Source organism: Camelus ferus, chromosome 15, assembly GCF_009834535.1.
Source record: "Camelus ferus isolate YT-003-E chromosome 15, BCGSAC_Cfer_1.0, whole genome shotgun sequence".
NCBI classification, from domain to species: domain Eukaryota; kingdom Metazoa; phylum Chordata; class Mammalia; order Artiodactyla; family Camelidae; genus Camelus; species Camelus ferus.
In genome coordinates, this window is record NC_045710.1 from 52712458 (window position 1) to 52738501 (window position 26044).

General features: G+C 34.4%; 1 protein-coding gene across 4 annotated transcripts in view; it reads right to left on the reverse strand.

Annotated features, from left to right (window-relative positions):
- EXOC6B (exocyst complex component 6B) overlaps positions 1–26044 on the reverse strand; it is a 532267-nt gene that overhangs the window by 249691 nt on the left and 256532 nt on the right. For all 4 annotated transcript variants that reach the window (XM_032497821.1, XM_006176112.3, XM_014551873.2 and 1 more), the window contains 3 exons: positions 1954–2037; positions 1516–1562; positions 72–192 (listed from right to left, as the gene is read on the reverse strand). In XM_032497821.1, coding sequence (XP_032353712.1) covers positions 72–192; positions 1516–1562; positions 1954–2037 — 252 coding nt within the window. The remainder of the gene's footprint in view (positions 1–71; positions 193–1515; positions 1563–1953; positions 2038–26044) is intronic.

The following is a 26044-nucleotide window of genomic DNA, read 5'->3' on the forward strand; positions in this document are numbered from 1 at the left end:
AGCAGTAGAACATTAAACAGTATAGAGATAATCAGCTTGCAGTAAGAACTTGTCTTGGACTCCTTACATACCGAGTGGGTACGGAGTGCCGCGATGGTTTTTGAAAGTGCCATTTCCCACAGTTCATCAATGTAGGCTCTGTTTACTAAGCCCTGGGTTGTATGTAAAATGTGATCTTCAACCACAAAAAAGCTAAGATTGAGGAAGAAAGAAAGCACAGCTGTCAGAAATTACAGTTTGACTACTATCTCCAGTGTATGACAAACATTAAGAGTTGCCATCCAATTCAAAGATAATACTACTAGTCATTTTTTTACTTATAAAAAGATGTGGTATCACAAACAAAATCAGATTTTTTAGACTTGGAATTATGCCCCAATCATGATATCATCTTAATCACTTCTACAGAAATTGGGGTTACATTTCTATTAAAAGTTAGCCACGTTATCCAGCAATTTAAAGGGGAAGAAAATGTTTATAGGTAAAGGAGGCTAATTTCACTACATTTAAAAACACCAGGCATTAACACATTTTTAAAAACTAATGGATTTTAAAGAGACAATGAAAGCTAAAATACACATTTTTTTTTAAAGAAGTCAACATACAAAGTATCAAAATAATTCCCCTTATATGGACTTTCTCATCAAACTGTTGAAAAATATTTTACAAAGGTAAAATAAAATGCACACATATTTTTTAATATTCTGCTGTGGCTTTTTTATTTTTATACATTTAGAATGTATCTTGCTACCTTGTCTAAACAGTCATATTAATTAAAACAATTTTTAAATAGGGAATTTGTATGATATATTTTAATCAAAACCATCAATTACAATGAAACGATCTAAATTTGAAAATAAAAAGAAACTTCATGGAACAATCCAACTTCCTTTCCTTTCTTCGAACTGCGAAGTCATTATTTTGCAATTAAAATAAATTGCCTATATTGGGGGTGTCTATTTGGGGACAGTATTTACATACTAGCATATGTGCTCTAGATGCGGGTGGCAAACTGTATAGTCCATGGGACTAATCTGTTGCTTGTTTTCATAAATACTGTTTTATGGGAATACAGCTGTGGTCACTCATTTACCTATTGTCCATAGCTGCCTTCACACCGCAACAACAGAACTGAAAAATAGATGTAACAGAAACTGTGTGGCCTGCTAAGCCTAATGCTTTACTCTTTGGCCCTTTCAGAAAAAGCTTGCCAACTTTTGCTGATTATTTGGTTCCTTCTTAACAAGAATGGAGAAACAAAACATCAACTATAATAAGATTAAAATTCAATGTTTTCCTCCCTTTATCCACAAAAAGTATTCTCCAACAATATAATGCTGAAACCAAGAGACATTCCTTTAACATTATCAGATAGTCAAAACTAAATCTTAAGAGTTTTAAAAAAAGAAAAAGAATTTCCCAAAGAACACTTGATAAATTTTTCCAAGTCTCACAAAATTTATATAAAACATTGAAAGTGTATAAATTTAAATACACACACACATATATACCCACCCAACAATCTGATTAAAATACTTCCTGTAGCCGTCTAAAGTTTCATGCTGCAATAAAGCAAAGAAGAAAAAAGTTACTGTTTCTGTTTCGATACATTAAGACAGTTAAAATTAGCTAATTTCTTTAGGCTCAATTCCCAAGACTATATGGTAAATATAATAATATAATACATAAATATAAAATATAATAATAGTACTCATCCTACAGGATTACATTGAGGATGAAATGAGACAACACATAGAGACAGCAGCTTAGAGCAATGCCTGACACACAGCCCTCAGTACGTTAGTTGCTATTTTCTTTTTGCAAGTCACATAAACCAAAAGTGGTCCCCGAATGACAATTTTTAAAAAAATAAAAGGCATATATGCAAAATAACTAAAAGATACCGGAGAAGGAAACTGAAAAAAGGGAGAAAAATGAAGGTGGTGATCCTACCATATTAGACGGAGGCTGGAGCACCAAACGAGCCTGTTTTCGCCTCTGTTTTCGGTAGTAGTTCTCAAATGTTTCCCGGGCACCCTGTAAAACGAACGAAAGAAAGTGGGTGGACACACCTGGACCAATTACTCTACTATTTCATGGAAAAAGACGCGCTCCCAGGTCTGGAATTGAGGCAGCCCCACGTTTCTCAACATCTGCTATTTTAACAATGATAATCCCTGAAAAAATTAGAAGTAAGTAATACCATTTATTGAAACTTACAACTCCTTATAGAGATGGATACAAAAGATTCTTAAGAGGAAACTACCAGAACTCAACCTCCAACACACCAAAGCTGGTTTCTGAATCAATTAGCACAAATTCACAAGAATGAAGACAAACCAACATTCTCATCGGTTATAATAAGAGTTGACAAAATGGTCCTAAAAAACCCTCACAGAACATTCCAGAGGAAAAATCCAGCATGAAACCCGATCTCAAATCATGAGCGAAGGGCCAAAGGGAGGCAAGGAAAAAGGCAGGAGCTAAGAACAATAGTCAGCCTTCCCAGATATAATATAATCTAGCAGAGAATTAATCCAAAAAAGGAGAAACAAAGCCCTGGAAATTCTTAGTGCACAATTTCTACTTTTCATTTAGGGTTTCTGGGCTTAAAATGAAAAGGTGCTCTAGAGAACAAAAGCTAACTCATGAGCTCTATAATGGGGCTGAATAGCGTCCTCTCAAAATTCACGTCTTTCCCAGGACCTCACAATGTGACCCTATTCAGAAATAGGGTCATTACAGATGTAATTACTTAAATTAAGATGCAGTCATACTACAGTAGGGCAACCCTTAATCCAACATGACTGGTGTCCTCATAAGGAGAGGAAATGCTACAGGAAGGCAGAGACACAGGGAGAACACCATGTGGCAGCACGGGCAGGGATGGGCATGAGGCAGTGGCAAGCCACGGAACCCCAAGGGCTGCCGGCCACCACCAGGAGCTGGGGAGAGGCGAGGAAGGATTCCACCCAGAGTCCCAGAGGGAGGACGACCTTCTGAAATCTTGATTTTGGATTTGCAGCCTCCAAAACTGTGACAGAAAACTTCTGTTGTTTTAAGCCATCTGGTTTGTGGTACTTTGTTACAGCAGCCCTAGGAAATTGATATAAGCTCGAAGCTTTTAAAACATGATGCTCCCCTATTATTAAACGCTGCTCTCAAGACCTTTCTACATAAACAGAGTAGAAAGGGAAAGACAGCATTGCACAGTGGTTAACAGTACTGATTCTGGAATCAGACGATTTTATTAAAATTGTGCTCTGCCCCTCACTAGCTGTTTAACTCAAACGACTAGCTATATAATTTCCCTTTCCTTAATTGAACTTCCACTATTTAACTCTCTAACTTTCACTAATAGATGTGCTATGTTTATTCATCTGTAGAGATGCCAACCTCATATGGTTGTTATAAGGATTTAGAACAGTTACAAAGCTTTTAGAATCATTATGCAACTGTTTATTTAAAACATAAATAAGATGAAATCAGAGATGTAAATTAAAGCCCTCGTGAGGATAAACTCCATGCAATACCTAGTTCAGTTTCCTTCACCTTCCCAAAAGTCTGAAGAAGTTTATTCAACATGACTTCTTTGTTAGATCTCTAAAACCAGGAAAGTTGATTTAAGTTACCAAAACATGCAAACTCAACAGCATAGCTTCAAGGTTGGCAAACGTTTTCTGTAAAGGGCAGCATGGTAAATAGGCTTTGGTGAGCCATTGAGTCTGATGCAACTACCCAGCTCTGTCACTGTAGTGGAGAAGCAGCCGTAGACAGTACAAAAATAAGTGTGGCTATGTTCCCATAAAACCTTATTTGTGGAAACACATTAGAATTTCATATAATTCTCACCTCTCGTGAATTAGTATTCCTCTTTCGATTTTTCACTAGCCATTTAAAAATGTAAAAGTTCACAGGTCACACAGAAAGAGGCAATAGGCTGGATCTGGCCCAAGAGTCATGGTTTGCTGACCCCCGGTGTAGCCTAAAAACAGGTTTTAAAATGCTAAAGTGATTATAACTGTACACACCTGAATGTTTGTGCCTATAAAATGAAATCAAACATTAAGACAGCTATTTCAAGGCTTTCTTGGTCCGTAAGTTAATGAGGTAGCAAATAATTCCATTTAAGAAATAAGAAGTGGAAACTGCCTGTTGGTTTGTTAAAGTTATTCCCCACTTGTCACCATTTCACAGCATAGTGATATTATTAAATGTCAATTACATTCTGTACACACTGAAGGGCTTTTCATTTTAAGGTTAACAGCCCTAACGGCCCTTTATTATTCTAGTGTGACGTTACACTTTCAACATACTTTGGAGCCAAGATACACTTAGCAGAGAATTTAGGGAAAGCCTTCTAATTAGACCACAGTATTCTAACTTAATTACTTGTTGTAAATGATAGAAAACATACAAGATGAAATTCTATATAAAAATCAAATCATGAACTACTTAATTCTAAACTATATACATTTTGCCTTTCGATAAAATTAAAACATAAGAAAACACCAATTTGTCTAATAAGTCTAGGTTGCCCATTTACAAAAATGAGTTAGGTTTTCCCTAGTGGATGCTAAATAAATTCACCTCTGATTATTCTATTTCCTTTGCCAATTTTGTCAACTCAACTTGCTTACAGGTGGAATTTGAGAAGTAGATGTCTGACCAAGCCAGCTGAGTAACTGATGAAGTGCCTGCCTATTCACAAGTAAGCCAACAGACAATAACTGCAGAGTTTTGCCACTTCAGTTTCAAGCTCCTTTAATCACTAATACGAAAAAACAAAACAAAATCAAATAGAAAAAGGTCATGTAAAAGCTATTGAAGGTATAAGCAAGTAGATATAAAATAATAGGCAGGCAAGTGAAAAGTTGTTTTTCATTTCATTAGTATTACAGTGCTCCAACAGCTATGTAATGATTAATGAATTAATACACACAATATCACAAAAAAGCTAGTCACTTAATGTATATTAAGTGCTTACCATGTGATAGCCATTGAGCATCTCCTCACTAAATTTATAGTCTATGGGAGACTAAAAATTAAACAAGCAATTATATTAAAATAAACAACAAATTCCTAAGGATTGGGGTAGTGTGTGTGTGTGTGTGTGTGTGTGTGTGTGTTAGTGGGTAGGAGGAATGTCAGAGAAAGATTTTCAGAAAAAAATGACCTTTATACTCATAATTGAATAATGAGCCAGAAAAATAAGCCAGGTGAAGAAAGGGGGAAAGAAAGGTTCCCCGTAGAGACACAGAGGTTTAAGGAAAAAAGGCATCACATAAGCCATGAATTAAAAGAAGTTCTTCATGGCTAGAACTTCAGGGTGTAAAGGAGAGGGATGAAAAGGGAGGAGGCTGAAAAACTTTGTCAGTTATGTTAAAATATTTGGACTTCAACTCGTTTTAGACGCTTGGAAGTTGTAATGCCGTGAGTATAAAGAAGGAAAGGAAAATTAGATACAAAAAGATCAGTCAGAATCTGACATATATTTGGGAGGTACAAGCTAATGATTGGATATACAAGGTAAAGGACATGAAGGAAGGAAGGCTGGTGTGAGGTTTCTAACCCAGCTCACTGCTTTGATTGGTTCTCTCATTTAATGAGAGAAGATAACCAAAGGAATATATAGTCAATTGTTAATCATGGGTTCCAAATTCGCCAGCTTATTAAAGTTTATTTGTAACCTCAAAATCAATACTTGTGGCACTTTCATAGGTATTCAAGGGTGTGTACAGAGTGGTGAAAATTCTGAGTTGCCCAACACACACGTTCCTAGCTGAGGTTGAACAAGGCAACACTCTGCCCTTATTTCAGCTCACATACTATAAACAATTATCCTTTTCATGGTCTATCTAGTGTCCCTGTTTTCAATTTTTTGTGCTTTTAAAAAAAAAGAGATGTAATTAATAAATTATTATATTAGTTTCAGGTGTTCACCTGAAACTAATATAATATACTGTATTTGTATATTCTACAAAATGATCACCACAATAACTCTAGTTAACATCTATCACCACACAGTTACATTGTTTTTCTTGTGATGAGAACTTTTAGGATCTACTCTCAGCAAATTTCAAATACATTATATAGTATTATTAACTATAGTCACTATGCTGTACATTACATCCCCAGGACTTATTTATTTTATAACTGGAAGTTTGTACCTTTTGACTACTTTCATCCAATTTCCCCAACTCCTACACACTACCTCTGGCAACCACCAATCTGTTCTCTGTATCTATGTGTCCCAGTGGGTTTTGTTTGTTTAGATTCCACATATAGTTGAGTTACTACAGTATTTGTCTTTCCCTGTCTGACTTGTTTCACTTAGCATAATGCCCTCAAGGTCCATCCACGTTGTCACCTATGGAAAGATTTCGTTCTTTTATACGACTGAATAATATTCCATTGTGTATATATACTACATCTCCTTTATCCATTCATAAACCAATGGATATGAAGGTTGTTTCCATATCTTGGCTATTACAAGTAACACTGCAATGAACATGGGGATACAGACATCTTTTCAAGTTGGTGTTTGTTTTCTTTGGATAAATACCCAGAAGTGGAATTGCTGGATCATACAGTAGTTTTAATTTTTTGAGGGACCTCCATACTGTTCTCCACAGTGGCTGAACCAATTTTCATTCCCACCAACAGTGCACAAAGGTTCCTTTTCTGTCACATCCCTGCCAACACTTGTTATTTCTTGTCTGTTTATTTCTAACAGGTGTGAGGTGATAGCTTACTGAGGTTTTGATTTGCATTTCTCTAATGATTAGTAATGCAGAACTCACTAGGATGCAAGCTCCATGAAAGCAAGTTTCTTCTTTGTCTTATTTATTGCTGTGTTCACAGCCCCTAGAACAATGCTTGGCATGTAACTGGCATTTAAAACAAATATACATTTGTCTGAAAATTGATTAAAAGTACAAATAAAACATTAATCAACAGTTTCTTTTAAAACTCCATTTTCATATTTTCACTTTATCTGCTATTGCAATGATCATTTCTTTGCAATTATTCCTATTCATCTCATCCTGTTGTTTTTCCATCACTATTTATTCTTTTAAAGATTTTTTTTCCTGTTTCAATGACATTATGTCTTCCTCATATCAAACAATTTTCTAAAATTTCCTTTTGGTTCCTATACAAAATCATTTTTAGAATGACATTTCCTCTGAACTTTTAGGATAATGTTCCTTGTCCCATTTTATTCAGTACGTTTTTTCAGATCTCATATTTTGTTTTGCATGACTTCATTTTCCCAGTTGCTCCATGTAGAACAGAAGCTCTTTCTGGACCAGTGCTTTCTTCTTGGCTTGTGGTTTGCCTTTGGCCAACTCACCATTCATCTGGCCATAGATGAAATATCCTTATGGAAATGGCAATTCATAGCAGGTTGAGGTGCCCAGGTCCAAAGCTGTTTCAAAGGCCATCCACAAACTAATTCCAGGGTAGAGCAAGCAACTGGCCTACTAATTGACATGAAATACGGCCAAACATTCCCCTATCACACAGTTCCCAGTACTGAACTCTCTGAACTTCTTAAACTGAAGGAAAACCACAATAACATAGGCTCTTCCTGTCTGTGCTCTTGTACGGCACCATGACACTGAGTGTTCTCCAGCTCAGGATGAACTGTGGTGCCAACCAAAGTCCCTCTTTCTCCCTCACTCCACACTCTGGTAGCCTTAAAAAGGAGAATCCATGCAGTAGAAGGGTGGACAACCAATGTATTCATCGATTTAGGACTGCAGTTTGAGTCAGAAGGCATAAAATAGAAAAGGAATAAAGTGTCTTTTGACTTTTAAGGTCTGCTCTGTTGAAGACAGCAAAACACACAGCACTCAACAACTGGATTTCTCAATCCATTCAGTCAGCTCTAAACTTACAGAAAATTTTATTCCAATTCGGACAATGTAGTGTTATTTATCAGCCTTATTTATCCACGGGTGTTTTAAGTTTCCAGACTTTCATGCACCCAAAGTATTTTAGCAAAAGTTAAGAAAGACTTAGAAGCCAAGCAAGACTTTGTTTAATATTGTCTAATGTTGAGTGTGTACATCTCATCTGAAATTTAACTTAAATGCTATAGTTTATATTATAAGAAATCTGCATAAGTTTCTTATCATTAACTTAAAGCATAACTACATAAGGAGAGCTAAGTGTTCACGGAGCATATTCTATTTTCACTTAATGCTGAAACAAGAGAAAGAAATATTCTTCATATGGTGGTTATATTGGTGTATAAATCTATCAAGATTCATCAAATATGTGTAGTTTACTATACAGGAATCATACCACAATAAAGGTGATAGATAGATAGATAGATAAATAAATAAATAAATAAATAAATAAATAAATAAATTTTTGAAAAATTCTTGACACTTGATAGAAATACAAACAAACAAAAAATATTCTCCAGACTCTGCTACCCTCTTCTCCAATTCACTGGGTACCTTATTTTCTATGTTCATACTTAATTTAAATATTATATCATATTGTATGATGAACTAGGAGGACAGTGCTAATCGTCAAGTGCTCCAAAAGCCACTGCCAATTCCCTAAGTCTAATAATTAATCCTAGCACAGATTTTATCAGGAAATAACCCATTTCTCCTCAAGCTATGCTGGAAATAGTTGTTGTTGTTTTTAATCTTTTTTGCTTTTAGCTGTGTGTTCTATATTGTCTATCTCTTTTAATTATTGTTAATTACAAAAGTAAAACATGTGACTTTGAGAAAAATCAGATAATACACATTAGGCAAAGAGAGAAAACAAAAGTCTTTTGTACCCTAATACACTGTTGGTGGGAGTATAAATTGGTGCAGCTACTGTTGAAAACAGTATGGAGGCTCCTCAAAAAACTAAAAATAGAACTACCATATGATCCAGCATTTCCACTCATGGGTCTATATCTGAAGAAAACAAAAATACTAATTTGAAAAGATTCATGCACCTGAATATTCATTGTATTATGTGCAATAGCCAAGATATGGAAGTAACCTGTGTCCATCAACAGATGAATGGATAAAAAAGAATGAGGTATACATATGTATGATGGAATACTACTCAGTCATTAAAAAGAATAAAATTCTTCCATTTGCATCAACATGGATGGACCTAGAGAGTATTATGCTAGGTGAAATAAGTCAGATAAAGACAGACAAAATACTGCATGTTATCACTTATACGAGCAATATAAAACAAGTAAATAAATATAACAAAACAGAAACAGACTCACAGGTACCGAGAACAAACTAGTGGTTACCAGTGAGGAGAGGGAATGGGGAGAGGCAAAAAAAAGTATAGGGGATTAAGAGACATAACCTATTATGTATAAAATTAATAAGCTACAAGGATATATTGTACAGCACAGGGAATATAGCCAACATTTTATAATAACTTTAAATGGAGTATAATATATAAAAATTTTCAATCACTATGTTGTATACCTGAAAATAATATTATATTGTAAATCAACTATACTTCAATTAAAAAAAGTCATTTATAATCCCATCACCTGAAGATAACTACTGTTTACTAAGTGGTGTGCTCCCTCACAGATGTTTCTCTATTCTAAATAGACAGATATTTACCTACATACATATGTGCATATACACATATATAAATAGGATCATACCGTACATCTCTCTTTACACTGACATGTAAAGATCGCATCTCAAACATCATAACTCAATGTGATCAACTTTCACTGTACAATACTCTTCCAACTGCCTTTCTTCAAACACATGTTATAAACTGTCATACAAATACTGGAACAAACGTGAGCTTTGAATAGATGTTTAAAAATAAAAATAAAACCGTAAGTGACAACTTTGAATTCCCCATGTGTCTAGACACTTGTCTGGATGTAAACATAGCAAACATACACAGTACTGCCCCTCAATGTGAGCAGGTGAGTGAGGTTTTTGGTTTTAGATGTAAAAGTGATAAAATTCATTGCTAACAAAGCTCATATTTTAGCTGCTATAGGTTACAAATATGTACCAGTAATCATATAAGTCAGGAGCATGTGATCCGTGTTTTTAGTGGGGAAGAGAAAATCAGCTGAAAGACTTTTCCATGGATTTCTTTTTCTTCATAAAAGATAAAAATGTATGCCATGCACATAAACACCCTGAACACTTCATACAATTACTGAGCCCCATGTCTGCAAATATTAGTGGAATCTACATGTCTAATTTTATAGAATAAAAAAAAAACTTATGCTGGAACAATGTGGGCAATATGTCTACACAACAGGGAAAGAGGGACAGACCTTCCATCTTCTTCATTAAATATTTACAGGGCCATTATTTGGTTAAACATCTCTTCATCTACTTGTGATTCCCGGTAGAGACTGCTACGAGGTCTACAGGAGAGTAGGCAGAGTCCTTCTCATCCATCACAATACAGAAAATTAATGCATGGACTGAGAAACAGCTAAGGATAAGTACACAAAGAACAAGGGAGGGAAATGGAAGGAGGGAAGCACACACCATTGTTCTTCCGGCTTTGCCTACAGGAAGCAATATTTCCATTCAGTCTTGAGCAAAGCCTGGAATTTCACCACCCTGAATGCAGCTGGAGAACTCCCTTTTAACTGTCCCAGCATCCAAGTGAAGACAGGTTTATTCAGAGTGTTTTTTAAAAGAAAAAGAAAAAAAAAAAAACAACCCCTGAAAGGGCCATTTTAATTTGCCTCCATGTGAAAAGGGGAGCACACTTCATAGGGCCCCATAACGACGTTCAGCGGGATATTACACTTCACCATATGGCTAATTTGCACAGCAGGCCCAAAGCAGGATTTTCTTTCATTAGAACTGCCCTAAAGATCAGACTGCAGAAACATGTGTAAAGAACAACCCTAAGATGCCCCCTATTGCTTAAACCTAGAAACACTGATTTGCCATTCAGAGAGTTCTCATGACAAGGTCATTCAAGAGTCATGGAGGTGGTATGTCTCACAGCTCCATTTACCTGTATTAGGGCTTTGAAAAATGCCTAAAATTCAAGAACCACAACACTGTCAAACACCTTAAAAAAAAAAAAAACTATGTACAGAGAAAGGGTAATTGCTCTGGTAGATAGATTATTATGAAAAAAAATTACTTTCAAAATCCTAATTCTTGATACACTCAGTTAGTCTACAAAGTAATTCTACATAAACTTCTGACCCTTTTGGAAGACAGCAAAGGCAGTCTGACGTTCTAACAGAGTCCTGTTTATTTTTAAGATGGCCTTTGTAACTTATGTTTTTCTTGGCATTTCCTCTTTCTGCCATATCCCAAGCCTGAGCCACAGAAAAGAACATCCCCTCCGGGACTGAAAGAAGACTGCAGAATTTAAAAAAAGAAAAAAGAAAGAAATCTGATGTCTAATGATTATGGAGTAGTTGAGTCTGTGCTTTTGAAGAAAGTAAACATTATGATTAACAATCTTGGGCTTTGTAATTAGCTTCCCCTTTCCAAAAGAGAGTGTTAATTTATTAAATACTTCAACAAAGACTCTTTTATTATCAGATTCAGTTTGGCTGGCTCCTTTCATAGCATTACCAATTACAACCAATAAAGCTTTAATTGATGACTACTTTTTATAACCTTTGACCCAAGATGATAAACAGTTGTACCTTAGAAGCGAAAGGGTAAACCTCAAAGGGAACAGTGTCTTAATCATGCTTAGCAAACCAAACTCCTTAAAATTATAACCTACCTACCTGGCTAGAACAAAAACCCAGACTTCCTCTATGATTAAGGTAATTGATCAGGAAAAGATCTGGATTTCACTTTTAAGATAAGTTTCCCTTTTGTTAGGGAAACTCTAACTTGAATAATCTGCATATAACTGTGCACATAAAATTATATGCATGTATAATGCAGTAATTGTTTATTATAATAAGATTTAATCAATTTGTAGCCAATTAGCAAAAGAATTTTTTCCCAATGTTTTTTATTGTTTTACAGAGAAATAATTGACTTATATTTCTGTATAAGTTTAAGGCATAAAGCATGATGCTTTGAATATGATGGTTAGAAGACTCTTCTAACTCACACCTGTCAGTCTTGATGAAGTATTTCACAATTTAGAAGCTTAAAATTTCCCAGTCTCAATCTGTTTCCTGTTGCCAAAATGAATAGGCCCTCTAAACAATTACTAGAAAGCTCGTAGAAAACTGTAGCATCTAAAATTGCAAATAAAAATAATATCATCATGTCACAGTTGTTACAAACAATCGCTTCATGGAGAGGAAGGGCAATAAGACATTATTAATGGTCCTCCCTATTAACAAGAAGTAAATGGAAAGTGCTGCCTTGACAGAAGTTACAGTGTAAGACTTTATACAAAAAGAACAAGGCATACAGCTTTTAAGTGACCTCACATATATATTAAAGGAAGTCAATGCCAGGAAAAGCACAAAGCCCAAGGCTCAGTCTAAGTACAGTATAAACTGAAAGAGCTATACACATTATTTTTATGATATATAAATGTATGTAATGGCTGTTTTATTAAAGACACATGGCTGCTCCCTGCATCTCAAGATCAATTTTGCCACACACACCCCCCAAAATAACCTTTTATATAGTTAAGTGAGGACTGAAGAAATTTTATATAAATAAATCTATGCTTTTTCTCCCCCATTAACAGAAACTGTTCAGAAGCAGACAAATTTAGAACCGAAGAATAAAAAAATGTCATACTGAATTTCAGATGTTCAGAAAAACAGGCAGAATATTTAAAAACAGACAAAACAACCATATATTTGGCTGATATTTGCTTAAAAACAATACAAATTGAGAGAAAAATTGAGTAAAATTTGCTTTAATTCCAACTTTTTGATTAAACTTTTTATTATGAGAGAATTGCAGATTCACATGCAATTGTAAGAAATAATAGAGACAGATTCCATGTGCCTTTCCTAAGGTTTTCCAATAGTAAACATCTTAGAAAAGTACAGTACACTAACACAACCAGGACATCAACATTGATACAATCAGTCAAGATACATAATTCCAAAACTACAAGGAATCCTCAAACGTCCTTTTTCTAGCCAGACCCACTTTCCTCCACCTCTACCCACTACTTAACTTTTGGCAGGCACTAATGTGTTCTCCATTTCTATAATTTTGTCATTTTAACAATGCTACATAAATGGAATTTTACAGTACATAATCTTTTGAGATTGGCTTATTTCACTCAGCATAAATCTCTAGAGATTCATCCAGGTTGCTGGATATATCATCAGTTCCTTCCTTTATATTGTTGAATAATATTCCATGATGGTGATATAAATGTACCACAGTTTATTCACATACTTTAAGATATCAAGGTTGTTTCCACTTTGGAGCTATTCTGAACAAAGCTACTATCGACATTTCTGTATGTAAAATACTTTAACTAAGTTTTCGCTTCTCTGGGATAAATGCCTAGGAGTGCAATTCCTGGGTCATATGGTAGTTGCATGCTTACTTTTGTTTTGTTTTGTTTTGTTTTGTTTTTTAACTGCCAAGCTGTTTTTCAGAGTGACTGCACCATTTTACACATCCCCACCAGCGATCTTAATGGTATTTGGGGTAGTGATAACGCATTGTGGCTTTAGTTTGAATTCCTCTAATGGTGCTGAACAAAAGATGTTTCCATGTTTCCTACTGTATATCTGCACTGGTGAATTGTTTATTCATGTCTTTTGTGCATATCCTAACTGGATTGTTTGCATTTTCACTGTTGAGTTTTGAGATGCCTTTATACATCCTAGACACTAATCCTTTGTTGAGTATGTGCTTTTTGGACATTTCCTCCCACTCTTAAGAAGATGACTTTTCAACAGGGTCTTTTAATTTTAATGAGGTCCAATTTATCAATTTTTTTCTTTTATGGTAAGTGCTTTTGGAAGAAAGTCATCTGAGATCTCTTTGCCTACCTCTAGATTCTGAGTATTTTCTCCTATTTTCCCCCCAAAGTTTTATAGTTTTTCCATTTGACATTTAAGTCACGATCCCTTCTGAACTACTTTTTGTACAAGGTTCACTTTTTTGGTATATGGATGCTCAGTTGTTCCAGCACCATTTGTTGAATTGTTTTTGCAATTTTGTCATAATATTTCTATGGGTCTATTTTTGATTCCTCTGTTCTGTCCACTTGATCTATGTATTCCTCTGCCAATACCACACAACTTCTAAAAAATTTTATTCAGGTATAACTTATATATAGTATTATATTGGTTTCAGGTGTACAACACAATGATTAGATACTAGCATACACGTGAAATGATCACCACAGTAAGTCTAGTTACCATCCATCACCATACAAACTTGAGTTTTAGGATTTATTCTCATGGCAACTTTCTCTACAATATTGCTGACTATAGTCACCATGCTGTACATTGCATCTCTAGGACTTAAGTTATAACTGAACATTTGTACCTCTTGACTCCCTTTACCCATTTCACCCACTCCCGCATCCCCCTCCCCTCGGGAAACTATCATTCTGTTCTCTGTATCTATGAATCTGTTTCTGTTTTATGTTTGCTTGTTCATTTTGTTTTTCAAATTCCACATATAAGTGAAATCACACGGCATTTGTCTTTCTCCGTATGACTTATTTGTCTTAGCAAAGCACCCTCAAGGTCCATCCACGTTGTAAATGGAAAGATTTCATTCTTTTGTATGGCTGAGTGCTATTCCATTGTATAATATAATTCTCCATCTTCTTTATCTATTCAACCATTTTAGGTTGTCTCCATACCTTGGCTATTGTAAATAATACTGCAATAAGTATAGGGGTGCATATATCTTTTCAAAAAAGTGTTTTCATTATTTTCAGATAAATTCCCAGAAGTGCAATTGCTGGATCATATGGTCATTCTGGCTAATTTTTTGAGGAAACTTCATACTGTTCTCTACATTGGCTGCACCAATTTACATTCCCTCCAACAGTGCACAAGGGTTTCCTTTTCTCCACATCCTCATCAACACTTACTACCACTTCTTGTCTTTTTTGATAACCGCCATTCTAACAAGTGTGAGGGGATAGCTCATTAAGGTTTTGATTTCCATTTCCCTGATGATCTTCTACCCATTATTAAATTGGATTGTTTGTTTTTTACAATTGAGTTGTATGAGTCTTTATTTATACATTTTGGGTATCAACCCTTTATTGAATATTTGAATTGCAAATATTTTCTTCTATTAAGTAAGTTGTCTTTTCATTCGGTTGATGGTCTCCTTTGCTCCTTTGCTGTGCAGAAGCTTTTTAGTTTGATCCAGTCCCACTTGTTTATTTTTGCTTTTGTTGCCTTTGTTTTTGGTGTCAGATCCAAAAACTCATCACTAAGACGGATGTCAAGTAGCTTACTACTTACGTTTTCTTCTAGGAGTTTTATGGTTTCAGGTCTTATCTTCAAGTCTTTAATTCATTTTAAGTTCATTTTTGGGTATGGTATAAGAATTCTATACAGCATTGATTGCTATAGCAATATAATAAATCTTGAAATTCATTCCTTGATTCTTTCCACCTTATTCTTCTTTTTCAAAATTCATTTAGTAATTCTTGTTACTTCCTATACAAATTTTCAAATAATCTTGTGCATATCTATAAAAATCTTGCTGGAATTTTTATAGGAATTTCATTAAATCTGTATATCAACTTGGAAAAATGGGTATCTTTACTGTATTGAGTCTTCCAATCCTTGAACACAGTACGTCTTTCTATGCATTTATATCTTTGTGGAGTTCATCCATCAGCATTTTGCATTTTTCAGTGTACAAATCCTATTTTTTTTAGATTTATATGTAAGTTTTTTTATTCCTTTTCTTTTTTTTTTAACATTTTTATTGAGTTATAATCATTTTACAATGTTGTATCAAATTCCAGTGTACAGCACAATTTTTCAGTTATACATGAACATACATATATTCATTGTCACATTTTTTTCTCTGTGAGCTACCATAAGATCTTGTAAATATTTCCCTGTGCTATGCAGTATAATCTTGTTTATCTATTCTACATTTTGAAATCCCAGTCTGTCCCTTCCCACCCCCGCCCCCTTGGCAACCACAAGTTTGTATTCTATGTCTATGAGTCTGTTTCTGTTTTGTATTTATGTTTTGTCTTTTTTTTTAGATTCCACATATGAGCGATCTCATATGGTATTTTTTTTTTTTCTCTCTTTCTGGCTTACTTCATGTAGAATGACATTCTCCAGGAACATCCATGTTGCTGTAAATGGCATTATGTTGTCGGTTTTTATGGTGGGAATGCAGTTTGGTGCAGCCACTGTGGAAAACAGTATGGAGATTCCTCAAAATACTAGGAATAGACTTACCATATGACCCAGGAATAGCGCTCCTGGGCATATATCCAGAGGGAACTCTAATTCAAAAAGATACATGCACCCCAATGTTCATAGCAGCACTGTTTACAATAGCCAAGACATGGAAACAGCCTAAATATCCATCAACAGATGACTGGATAAAGGAGATGTGGTATATTTATATGGAAGTATTTTTTTTAAAGATTTTTGGTATCTCTATATTTATTGATAGTGTATAGGAATATAGCAGATTCTTTTATATCTCTTATGCAGCCACCTTGCCATATTCACTTATTTTTATCAGGTGGTTTTATCTTGATTATTTGGGATTTTCAACATAAATAATCATGCTACTTGTAAACAGGGGCCTATATTTCTCCCCTTCCTATCAGTATGCCTTTTATCTCCTTTCCTTGTCTTACTGCACTGGCTAGACCTTCCAACACTATATTGAAAAAGAATGGTGAGAAGGGTTATTCTTGCTTTGTACCTGATCTTAGAAGGAAAACATTCAGTCTTTCACCCTTAAGTATAAAGTTAGCTGTAGATTTCTGCATATGCTCCTCAACCACCTGAGGAAGGTTTCTTTTGCTTTTAAATCATAAATGGGTTTGAATTTTATCAAATGCTTTTTCTGCCTGAATCAATATGAGATTTTTCTTCTTTAGCCTGTTAACGTGGTGGATTACACTGACTGACTTTTTAATATTAAACCAGCCTTACATCCCTGAAATAAACCTTACTTGATCATATACGCCCTTTATACATTACTAAATTTCTACTAATATTTTGTTATAAATTTTATATCTATATTGATGATGAATATTGGTCTATACTTTTCTTTTTTATACTACTTTTGTCTGATTTTGGTATCAACGTATTTTTTTTGTATCAATGTGATTGATATTTATTGGCTTCATAAAATGAATTGAAAAGTGCTCCTTGCATTTCTATATTATGGAAGAGACTGTATACAATTTGGTGTTAATTCTTCTATAAATGTTTGGTTGAATTCTCCAATGGAACCACCTAGACATGGAGATTAAAGGGTTTTTTTTTAACTTTTTTTTATTGATTTATAATCATTTTACAATGTTGTATCAAATTCCAGTGTAGAGCACAATTTTTCAGTTATACATGAACATGTGTATATTCATTGTCACATTTTTTTCTCTGTGAGCTACTACAAGATCTTCTATATATTTCCCTGTTCTATACAGTATAATCTTGTTTATCTATTCTACAATTTTGAAATCCCAGTCTATCTCTTCCCACCCCCCGCCCCCTTGGCAACCACAAGTTTATATTCTATGTCTGTGAGTCTATTTCTGTTTTGTATTTATGCTTTGTTTGTTTGTTTGTTTTTAGATTCCACAGTATGAGCGATCTCATATGGTATTTTTCTTTCTCTTTCTGGCTTACTTCACTTAGAATGACATTCTCCAGGAGCATCCATGTTGCTGCAAATGGTGTTATGTTGTCAGTTTTTATGGCTGAGTAGTATTCCATTGTATAAACATACCACTTCTTCTTTATCCAGTCATCTGTTGATGGACATTTAGGCTGTTTCCATGTCTTGGCTATTGTAAATAATGCTGCTATGAACATTGGGGTGCAGGTGTCATCCTGAAGTAGGGTTCCTTCTGGAAATATGCCCAGGAGCAGGATTCCTGGGTCATATGGTAAGTCTATTTCTAGTCTTTTGAGGAATCTCCATACTGTTTTCCACAGTGGCTGCACCAAACTGCATTCCAACCAGCAGTGAAGGAGGGTTCCCTCTTCTCCATGGTCTCTCCAGCATTTGTCATTTGTGGATAAAGGGGTTTTTTTTAATCATGAATTCAGTTTCCTTCATAGCCACAGGACTATTCAAATTACCAATTTCATATTAGGTGAAATATGGTAGTTAGCATTTTATTTTTAAAGAATTGGTTGGTATTTTATAAGTAGTCAAATTTATGTGTGTAGATCTGTTCATAGTATTCCCTTATTAGCCTTTTGATATCTGTAGTGTCTGTAGTAATATCCTGGATATCTGCTGTTTTATTCCTGATATTGATCATTTGTTTCTTCTCTCTTCTCTTCTATATCAGTCTTGCTAGAGGTTTGTCCATTTCACCAATCTTTTAAAAACTCAATTCTTTCTTTCATTGATTTTTTCTCAATTGTTTTCCTATTTTCAGTTTCACTGATTTCTGCTCTTATTATATCCTTCATTCTGCTTGGTTCGGGTGTGTCTTTTTTTTTTTTTTTTAAGCATTTTGAGGTGATAGGTTTGAGACTTTTCCTCTTTTCTAATGTATGCAATTTTGTGCTACAAATTTCCCTCTCAACGCTGCTTTAGCTGTTGCACAAATTTTCATTTTTGTTCAGTTAATATATATTTTTATTTCCTTCAAGACTTCCTCTTTGACCAACCTATATAGAAGTGTGTTATTTAATTGCAAAGTGTCTGCAGATTTTTTTTGTTACTGATTTCTAGTCTGATTTCTTTGTTCTGATCTCAAATTTTGTTGAAGCTTCTTTTGTGGCCTAAGATACGGTCTAATTTTGTGTATGTTTTGTGTATGCTTGAAAAGGATGTATATCCCACTGTTGTATTCTATAAATGTCTGTCACCTTGTTGGTTGATGGTGTCTTTCAGTTCTTCTATATCTTTGATGATTTCCTGTCTAGTTGTTCTATCAATTGTTGAGAAAGGGGTTTTGAAGTCTCCATCTTTAAATGTGGATTTGTCTGTTTCTCCTTTCAGTTCTATCAGTTATTGCTTCACAATTTAGTAGTTCAGTTGTTTGGGGTATACTCATGTAGGGTTATATGCCTTCTTGATGGACTGGTCCGTTTATCATAATATAATATACCTGCCTCTAGTAATTTTCTTTGTTCAGATGTCTACTTGACTGATATTAATATTGCCAATTCTACTTTTATTTGATCAGCGTTTGCATGATGTCTTCATTTGCTCATCCTTTTTACTTTCAACCTGCTTATCTGAAGTGCTTTCTTGTAGATAGCATGTATTTGAGTCATGTTGCTTGATCCACTCTGCCAATATCTGCCTTTTTATTGGTATATGTAGATAATTTATATTCAATGCAATTATTTATATGTTAGGGTCTATGCTTGTTATTTAATTTTTTTGTTTTATGTTTCTTCTCCTAGTTTTCATTTTTTTTCTTTTTTCTGCCTTCCTGAGGGTTACTTAAATATTATTTAAAATTCAATTTTTATTTTTGTATAGTGTTTTGGAGTCTATTGCTTTGGACAACATTTTTAGTGGTTACTCTAGGTATTACATTATATATATGTAACTTATCATAAAGTACTGGTATTGTCATTTTACTAGGTCCAGGGGAGTACAAAAACCTTATTTTCCTTTACATCTTTACCTTTCCCCATTTATAATATAATTATCTTACATATTTTTCTCCACAAACCAAATCAGAAAGTATTAGTAAATCAAACTGTAATTTATGGACACAATTCTAACAACTGGAGACTATACATTCTTTTCAAGTGCATGTTGAACATTTACCGAATTAAACTATATGCTGGACCACAAAGAAAATCTCCATAAATTTCAAAGTGTTCAAATCTACAAATTATTTTATCTGACTCCTATGAAAATGTAGAAATCCGTAGCAAAAAGATAATTAGAATATTCCAGTTCTAGATATTTTTTCAAGAGAAAGGATTTATCTAGTTCCAAAAAATTCTTGTATAAGAAGGTCACAGCAGCCTGACTCATCTTAAGTGCCAAGTCAGAAACAATCCAAATGTCCATCAACATTCAGAAACAAAAGACCACTCCTCAACAACAACAACAAAAAAAGATTACCAAAGCATGCAACACTATGTGTGAATTTAAAAAAAAAAAAAAAGTTATTTTGAGGAAAAGAAGCTAGACACAAGAGTACATGCTATATGGTTACATGTATCTGAAGTTCAATAACAGGCAAAACTAAGCTATAGCGATTGAAATCAGGAAAGTTTACATTGTAGGAGAAAAGAAAGCTAATAATGACTAGAAAGAGCCAAGAGGAAACGACCTCGGGAGATGGAAATGGTCTACTTCATGATGTAGGTGGTACTTAAATAAGTGCGTATATATATTAAAACCCAGGAAATTATACACTAAATATCTGCACACTTTAATGTAGCAAATTATACTTTAAAAAACACAATAGGGAAAAGCCATAATTACTTCAAAAGAAAATTTTAAATTTCTACAAATCAAAATAAAAGAAACAAAATTAAAGAGCAAATAACAAACTAAGAAAATATCATAAACACCCACATCAAACAAAAAAGTATTTATCTGAATAAATAAAATATAAACATTCCACGCACACACAAAAAGAAAATGAGCGGCCAATAAACATTAGAAAAATGGCCACAAGCAATAGTGATTTTTTAAATGCAAATGAAATGCACAACGTATCATTTTTTTTTGTCTACCAAAGTAGCAAAAGAAAAGAGACAACATTCAATATTATTGAAAATATGGTAAAACTTCACTCCTAAATACTTTTGCTAAGGAATACAAATAGTTACGAATTTTTTTTGAGAGGTTAAGTATCAGGAAGCTAAAATGTATATGCCCTTAAACTCACTTTAATAATTTTACCTAAAGTGATAACCAGATCAATGATTTTTTTTTAATGTTTAAAGGTACATAGGTGAAAGAACTTGGGTTCATATTCTAACAGTACGGGTTACAACCCTTGGTTAATCCTAACTCTGTGATCTTAAGCAATTTACTTATTCTAAGGCTCAATTGCCTCATGGGCAAAATAGGGATATTAATATGTATATCTGTCAGGATTGCTCTGAGTATTAAATAGGAAAATGTATGCAAGTCATATAATAGGATCCCTAGCACGTACTAAGTTCTCAACAGACAGTAACCAGTTCACCATCATCAATGTTGTCATGATTAATTACAACATTAGATAAGTAAAGCTATATAGTGAAAACAAAAACCAGTAATGTTGGGTCTATATTTATTGACATGAATGATATTTGTGCTATGGTATATGTTAAAGGGAAGAGAAAATAAAATGTAAAGAAATGCACACATAATTAAATTTATATAAAATGTGTGTATCAAATGTGTCCAGACAATCATGTCTGCAAGGAAGCAGATCAAAATTGTGGTGAAATTCCGAGTAATCTGGTTTCTTCAAATTTTTCTATTTTTTTTTAAGAAAATACAAACAATGACATTTAGGGAAAAAAAGAAACGTATTTCCTTAGTTCCCTTTTATTGAAGGCGTCACAGTGTCCACTGACTTATCTCACCAGGTCAGGGCAAAAAGAGCCTAGAGCAGACAGTGGGGGAATGATTAGTATAGAAACTGTCAGATCCCAACATAAAGAACATTAAAAAGAGGGGGGGAAAGTGTTTTCTCCAAAGTTGATAGGTGAGAATGAATGTGGTTCCTCCTGCTATGCCTACTGTTTTTTTTTTAACATTTTTTATTGATTTATAATCATTTTACAATGTTGTATCAAATTCTAGTGTAGAGCACAATTTTTCAGTCATACATGGACATATACACACTCATTGTCACATTTTTTTCTCTGTGAGCTACCGTAACGTTTTGTGTATATTTCCCTGTGCTATACAGTATAATCTTGTTTATCTATTCTACAATTTTGAAATCCCAGTCTATCCCTTCCCACCCTCTGCCCCACTGGCAACCACAAGTCTGTATTCTCTGTCTATGAGTCTATTTCTGTCCTGTATTTACGCTTTGTTTTTGTTTGTTTGTTTGTTTTTTAGATTCCACATATGAGCGATCTCATGTATTTTTCTTTCTCTTTCTGGCTTACTTCGTTTACAATGACATTCTCCAGGAGCATCCATGTTGCTGCAAATGGTGTTATGTTGTAGGTTTTTATGGCTGAGTAGTATTCCATTGTATAAATATACCACATCTTCTTTATCCAGTCACCTGTTGATGGACATTTAGGCTGTTTCCATGCTTTGGCTATTGTAAATAGCGCTGCTATGAATATTGGGGTGCAGGTGTCATCCTGAAGTAGGGTTCCTATGCCTACTGTTAGATAGGGTTACAGTAACAGTGCTGGAATCTGGAAAGGAACTCACCATCCCGGTAGCAATAAGATCATAAAACTGGTATTTTATGGACCATGTCATCTACCACTTTTGACTATATATAAGGTGACTGGCTATCTGATGACTCCTCCCTGTAAACACCAAGTATGCAACTCTACAATAACTATATGGGACGATTTCAGGCAACAGAAGACACCCTGCACAGTAGAAACTTTCAACAAAAGGTCTTTTGAAATAGCCAAATATCTAAAAGTTTCCCTTAAGAGAGCAATAAAACTATGCCTGGAAAGAGGGGAAATTTTTGCTCTTTTCTGAATGGGAGGGTCCAAATAAAGCTCAATCCTGGAACAAACTGCACAATAATCTGGCATTATGAAGGGCTATTTGGCAACTCAAGGAACGATGATCTACCCTAAGGCTAGTCCAGAGTGAGTTTGGCTCTGCCTAAGTTAGGGCTGGCACTGATCCTTCTAAAGCAGTAGAATTAGCACTTGCCCCTCCCCTCCTGATTTTCCCAAGCCAGCCTTAGAGTGAAGAGCAGAGAGAGAGAGAGCAAAGGGTAATTTCTAATTAAAAATAAACCCTTAGATGAACTGTAAAGAACCATCCCAGCAAGACTGAAATTTTACATGGTAGTTGCAGAATCCCAACAGGCCCAAAGAGGACTTGTATGACGACACTAACACATTATTAGAGTTCCTCATAAGCCAACACTCCCAATCTAAGGAGCAAAATATTAAACATATTTGTCCATCTTCTCTCTCTACCCAAGTCATTTTTCTAAGCCAAAACCTATGTGGTTTATGAGACTAACTTTCTCCAGGTCCTTATATCTGATTTCTAGGTCTTTGCCAGTATTAAAAGGTAGGGCATGAGTGTTATTTTCAGTGTATTTTTTTTTTTCAGAAACTACCAAAAAATTGCTTAAGTTTTTTCTCTTTTTTTTCGTATCTAATAAATATTTTGTTCTTTTTTTATTGAAGTATAGTCGGTTTATAATGTTATGTTAATTCCTGGTATACAGCATAGTGATTCAGTTACACATTTATATATTCCTTTTCATATTCTTTTTCATTATAGGTTTGAAAGGTATCAGATATAGTTCCCTTTACTATACAGTAGGACATTGCTATTTATCTATTTTGTATATAGTAGTTAGTATCTGCAAATCCCAAACTTCGAATTTATCCATCAACCAATTCCCTTTCCCTTTTGGTAATCAACTGCAAGAATGTTTTCTATGTCTGTGAGTCTGTCTCTGTTTTGTAAATAAGTTCTTTTGTCTCATTTTTTTAGACTCCACATATAAGTGATATATGGTATTTTTCTTCTCTTTCTAGATTACTTCACTTCTATGACAATCTCCAGGTACATCCATGTTACTGTAAATGGCATTATTTTATTCTTTTTATGGCTGAGTAGTATTCCATTGTGTGTGTGTGTGTGTATATATATATATATGCCTATATACACTACATCTTCTTTATCCAGTCATCTGTCGATGGACATTTAGGTTGCTTCCATGTCTTGGTTATTGTATATAGTGCTGCTATGAACACTGGGGTGCACGTATCTTTTCAAATTAGAGCTTATTCCAGAAATATGCCTAGGAGTGAGGTTGCTGGATCATAGGGTAAGTCTATTTTTAGCTTTTTGAGCAAACTCCATACTCTTTTCCATAATGGCTGCACCAAACTACATTTCCACCAGCAGCGTAGGAGGGTACCCTTTTCTTCACACCCTCTCCAGCATTTATCATTCATAGGCTTTTTAATGCTGGCCATTCTGACTGGTGTGAGGTGATACTTCACTGCGGTTTTGATTTGCATTTCTCTAATAATTAGCGATACTGAGCATTTTTTTATGTGTCTTTTGGCCATTTGTATGTTTTCACTGGAGAATTGCTTGTTTAGGTCTTCTGCCCATTTTTGGACTGGGTTGTTTGGGGTTTTTTTGTTATTAAGTTGTATGAGCTATTTATATATTCTGGAAATTAAACCTTTGTCAGTTCTATCATTTGCAAATATTTTTTCCTATTCTGTAGGTTGTTGTTTTGTTTTACTTATGGTTTCCTATGCTGTGCAAAAGCTTATAAGTTTAATTAGGTCCCATTTGTTTATTTTCACTTCTATTTCTATTGCCTGGGTAGACTGCCCTAGGAGAACATAAAGCACGGCTTCCTTAATTAAAAATTATATAAATAGTTCTTTCTCGTCAAACTTCAAAGACCAGATATTAATGCAAAACAATGTCAATGTATTTATTTTTTAGTAATATATTCAGAATTATGGAAAAAGTCTTTTTTCTTACTGCACAACATTTGCCCCTGCAACAGAAACATTAACAGTAGAGAAATGTTAAAAAAAGGTTTCAAATACAACTCAAAACCAAGCTTGGCTTTTATTTTGCCAGTCACGAGCACTGGGACCCATTGGGATACACAATTAATCTTGCTAAGCCTCACTTCCCTCAACCATCAAGTCGATATAAGACGCTCACTATAAAACGTGCTTTTATCAGACTGGTATTCTGAGGCTCAAATGAGACGAAGTGCGTTAAAGTGCCATGGAAGAAACACAAAGCTCCTAAACTCAAAAGGACTCGGCAATCTGGGCTGATGACTATAAAATACTTACGGCTATAGCTAATACTGTCAAATGGAGAAAAAAGAGAGAAACCCTCTCTCCTTCTAATGAGGATTATAGCTTGATCCTTTTCAATTTTTGTACTTGCAAAAACTGTTTGAGGAGGAGACATTATATATAGCTCTAAAAATTAAACTAGATACTCTGTTCCTGCTACTTCTACAAAGAATATTTCACAGAAACCACAAGAAAACAAATATTTTTAATTATATTGAAAAAAGAGAACGGAAAACTGAAATAGTCTACACTTCAGGTTAAAAAAGGACATAGCAAGATTTTCTCTTAAAGATGATGTATTTTAACTATACACTTTGTAAAAATAAACTTTACCTAAGAGTCTTGAGGCGGTAGGGTTTGGATTTAAGATTTGATAAAGTGAAAGAGGAAAGCTTACACATGCTTTCAAAGAAATTATTTATTATCAAGAATTAATATATACTGAGCAACCACTACCCCCACTATGTGCTTTATAAAAACAATTCTATTAGCTCTCTAATTATTATCAGCAACTCTTTAAAGTACATTTTCTTATCCCTATAAGGAAATTGAAAGGCAAAGTTACAAAGTTCACTGATAGGAAGAAAAATCTGTCTGATACCAGCTCATGTCGTTTCTACCGTACCCTTTTCCATGTTGGTTTTCCAGTCTAGTTCTATGTAGGGTTTCCTGTCTAGTTCCATAGACTCTGCTTCCAGTAACCTAATAAGAGTAGGTTCTTTTTTTTTTCTCCTCCACAAATGGAAAAAGATTTCCTTCTGAAACTCTCCCTTCCCTCAAAATCAAACTTCTAAGACTGAGTCAGACTAAACTTCAGGGGAGGTAGACAGGCTTAGTGTGGTTTCAGGGAACTTCTATCAAAATTGTTTTAATAAGAGAATGTTTTATCCATTGGTTAGAGATGAAAGGCTTAAAATGAAAAGTAGAAACTTACTAATCATATCATTTACACTTCTTTCCCTCTTTAAGAACACGGACCTTCTCTATATCATTTACATT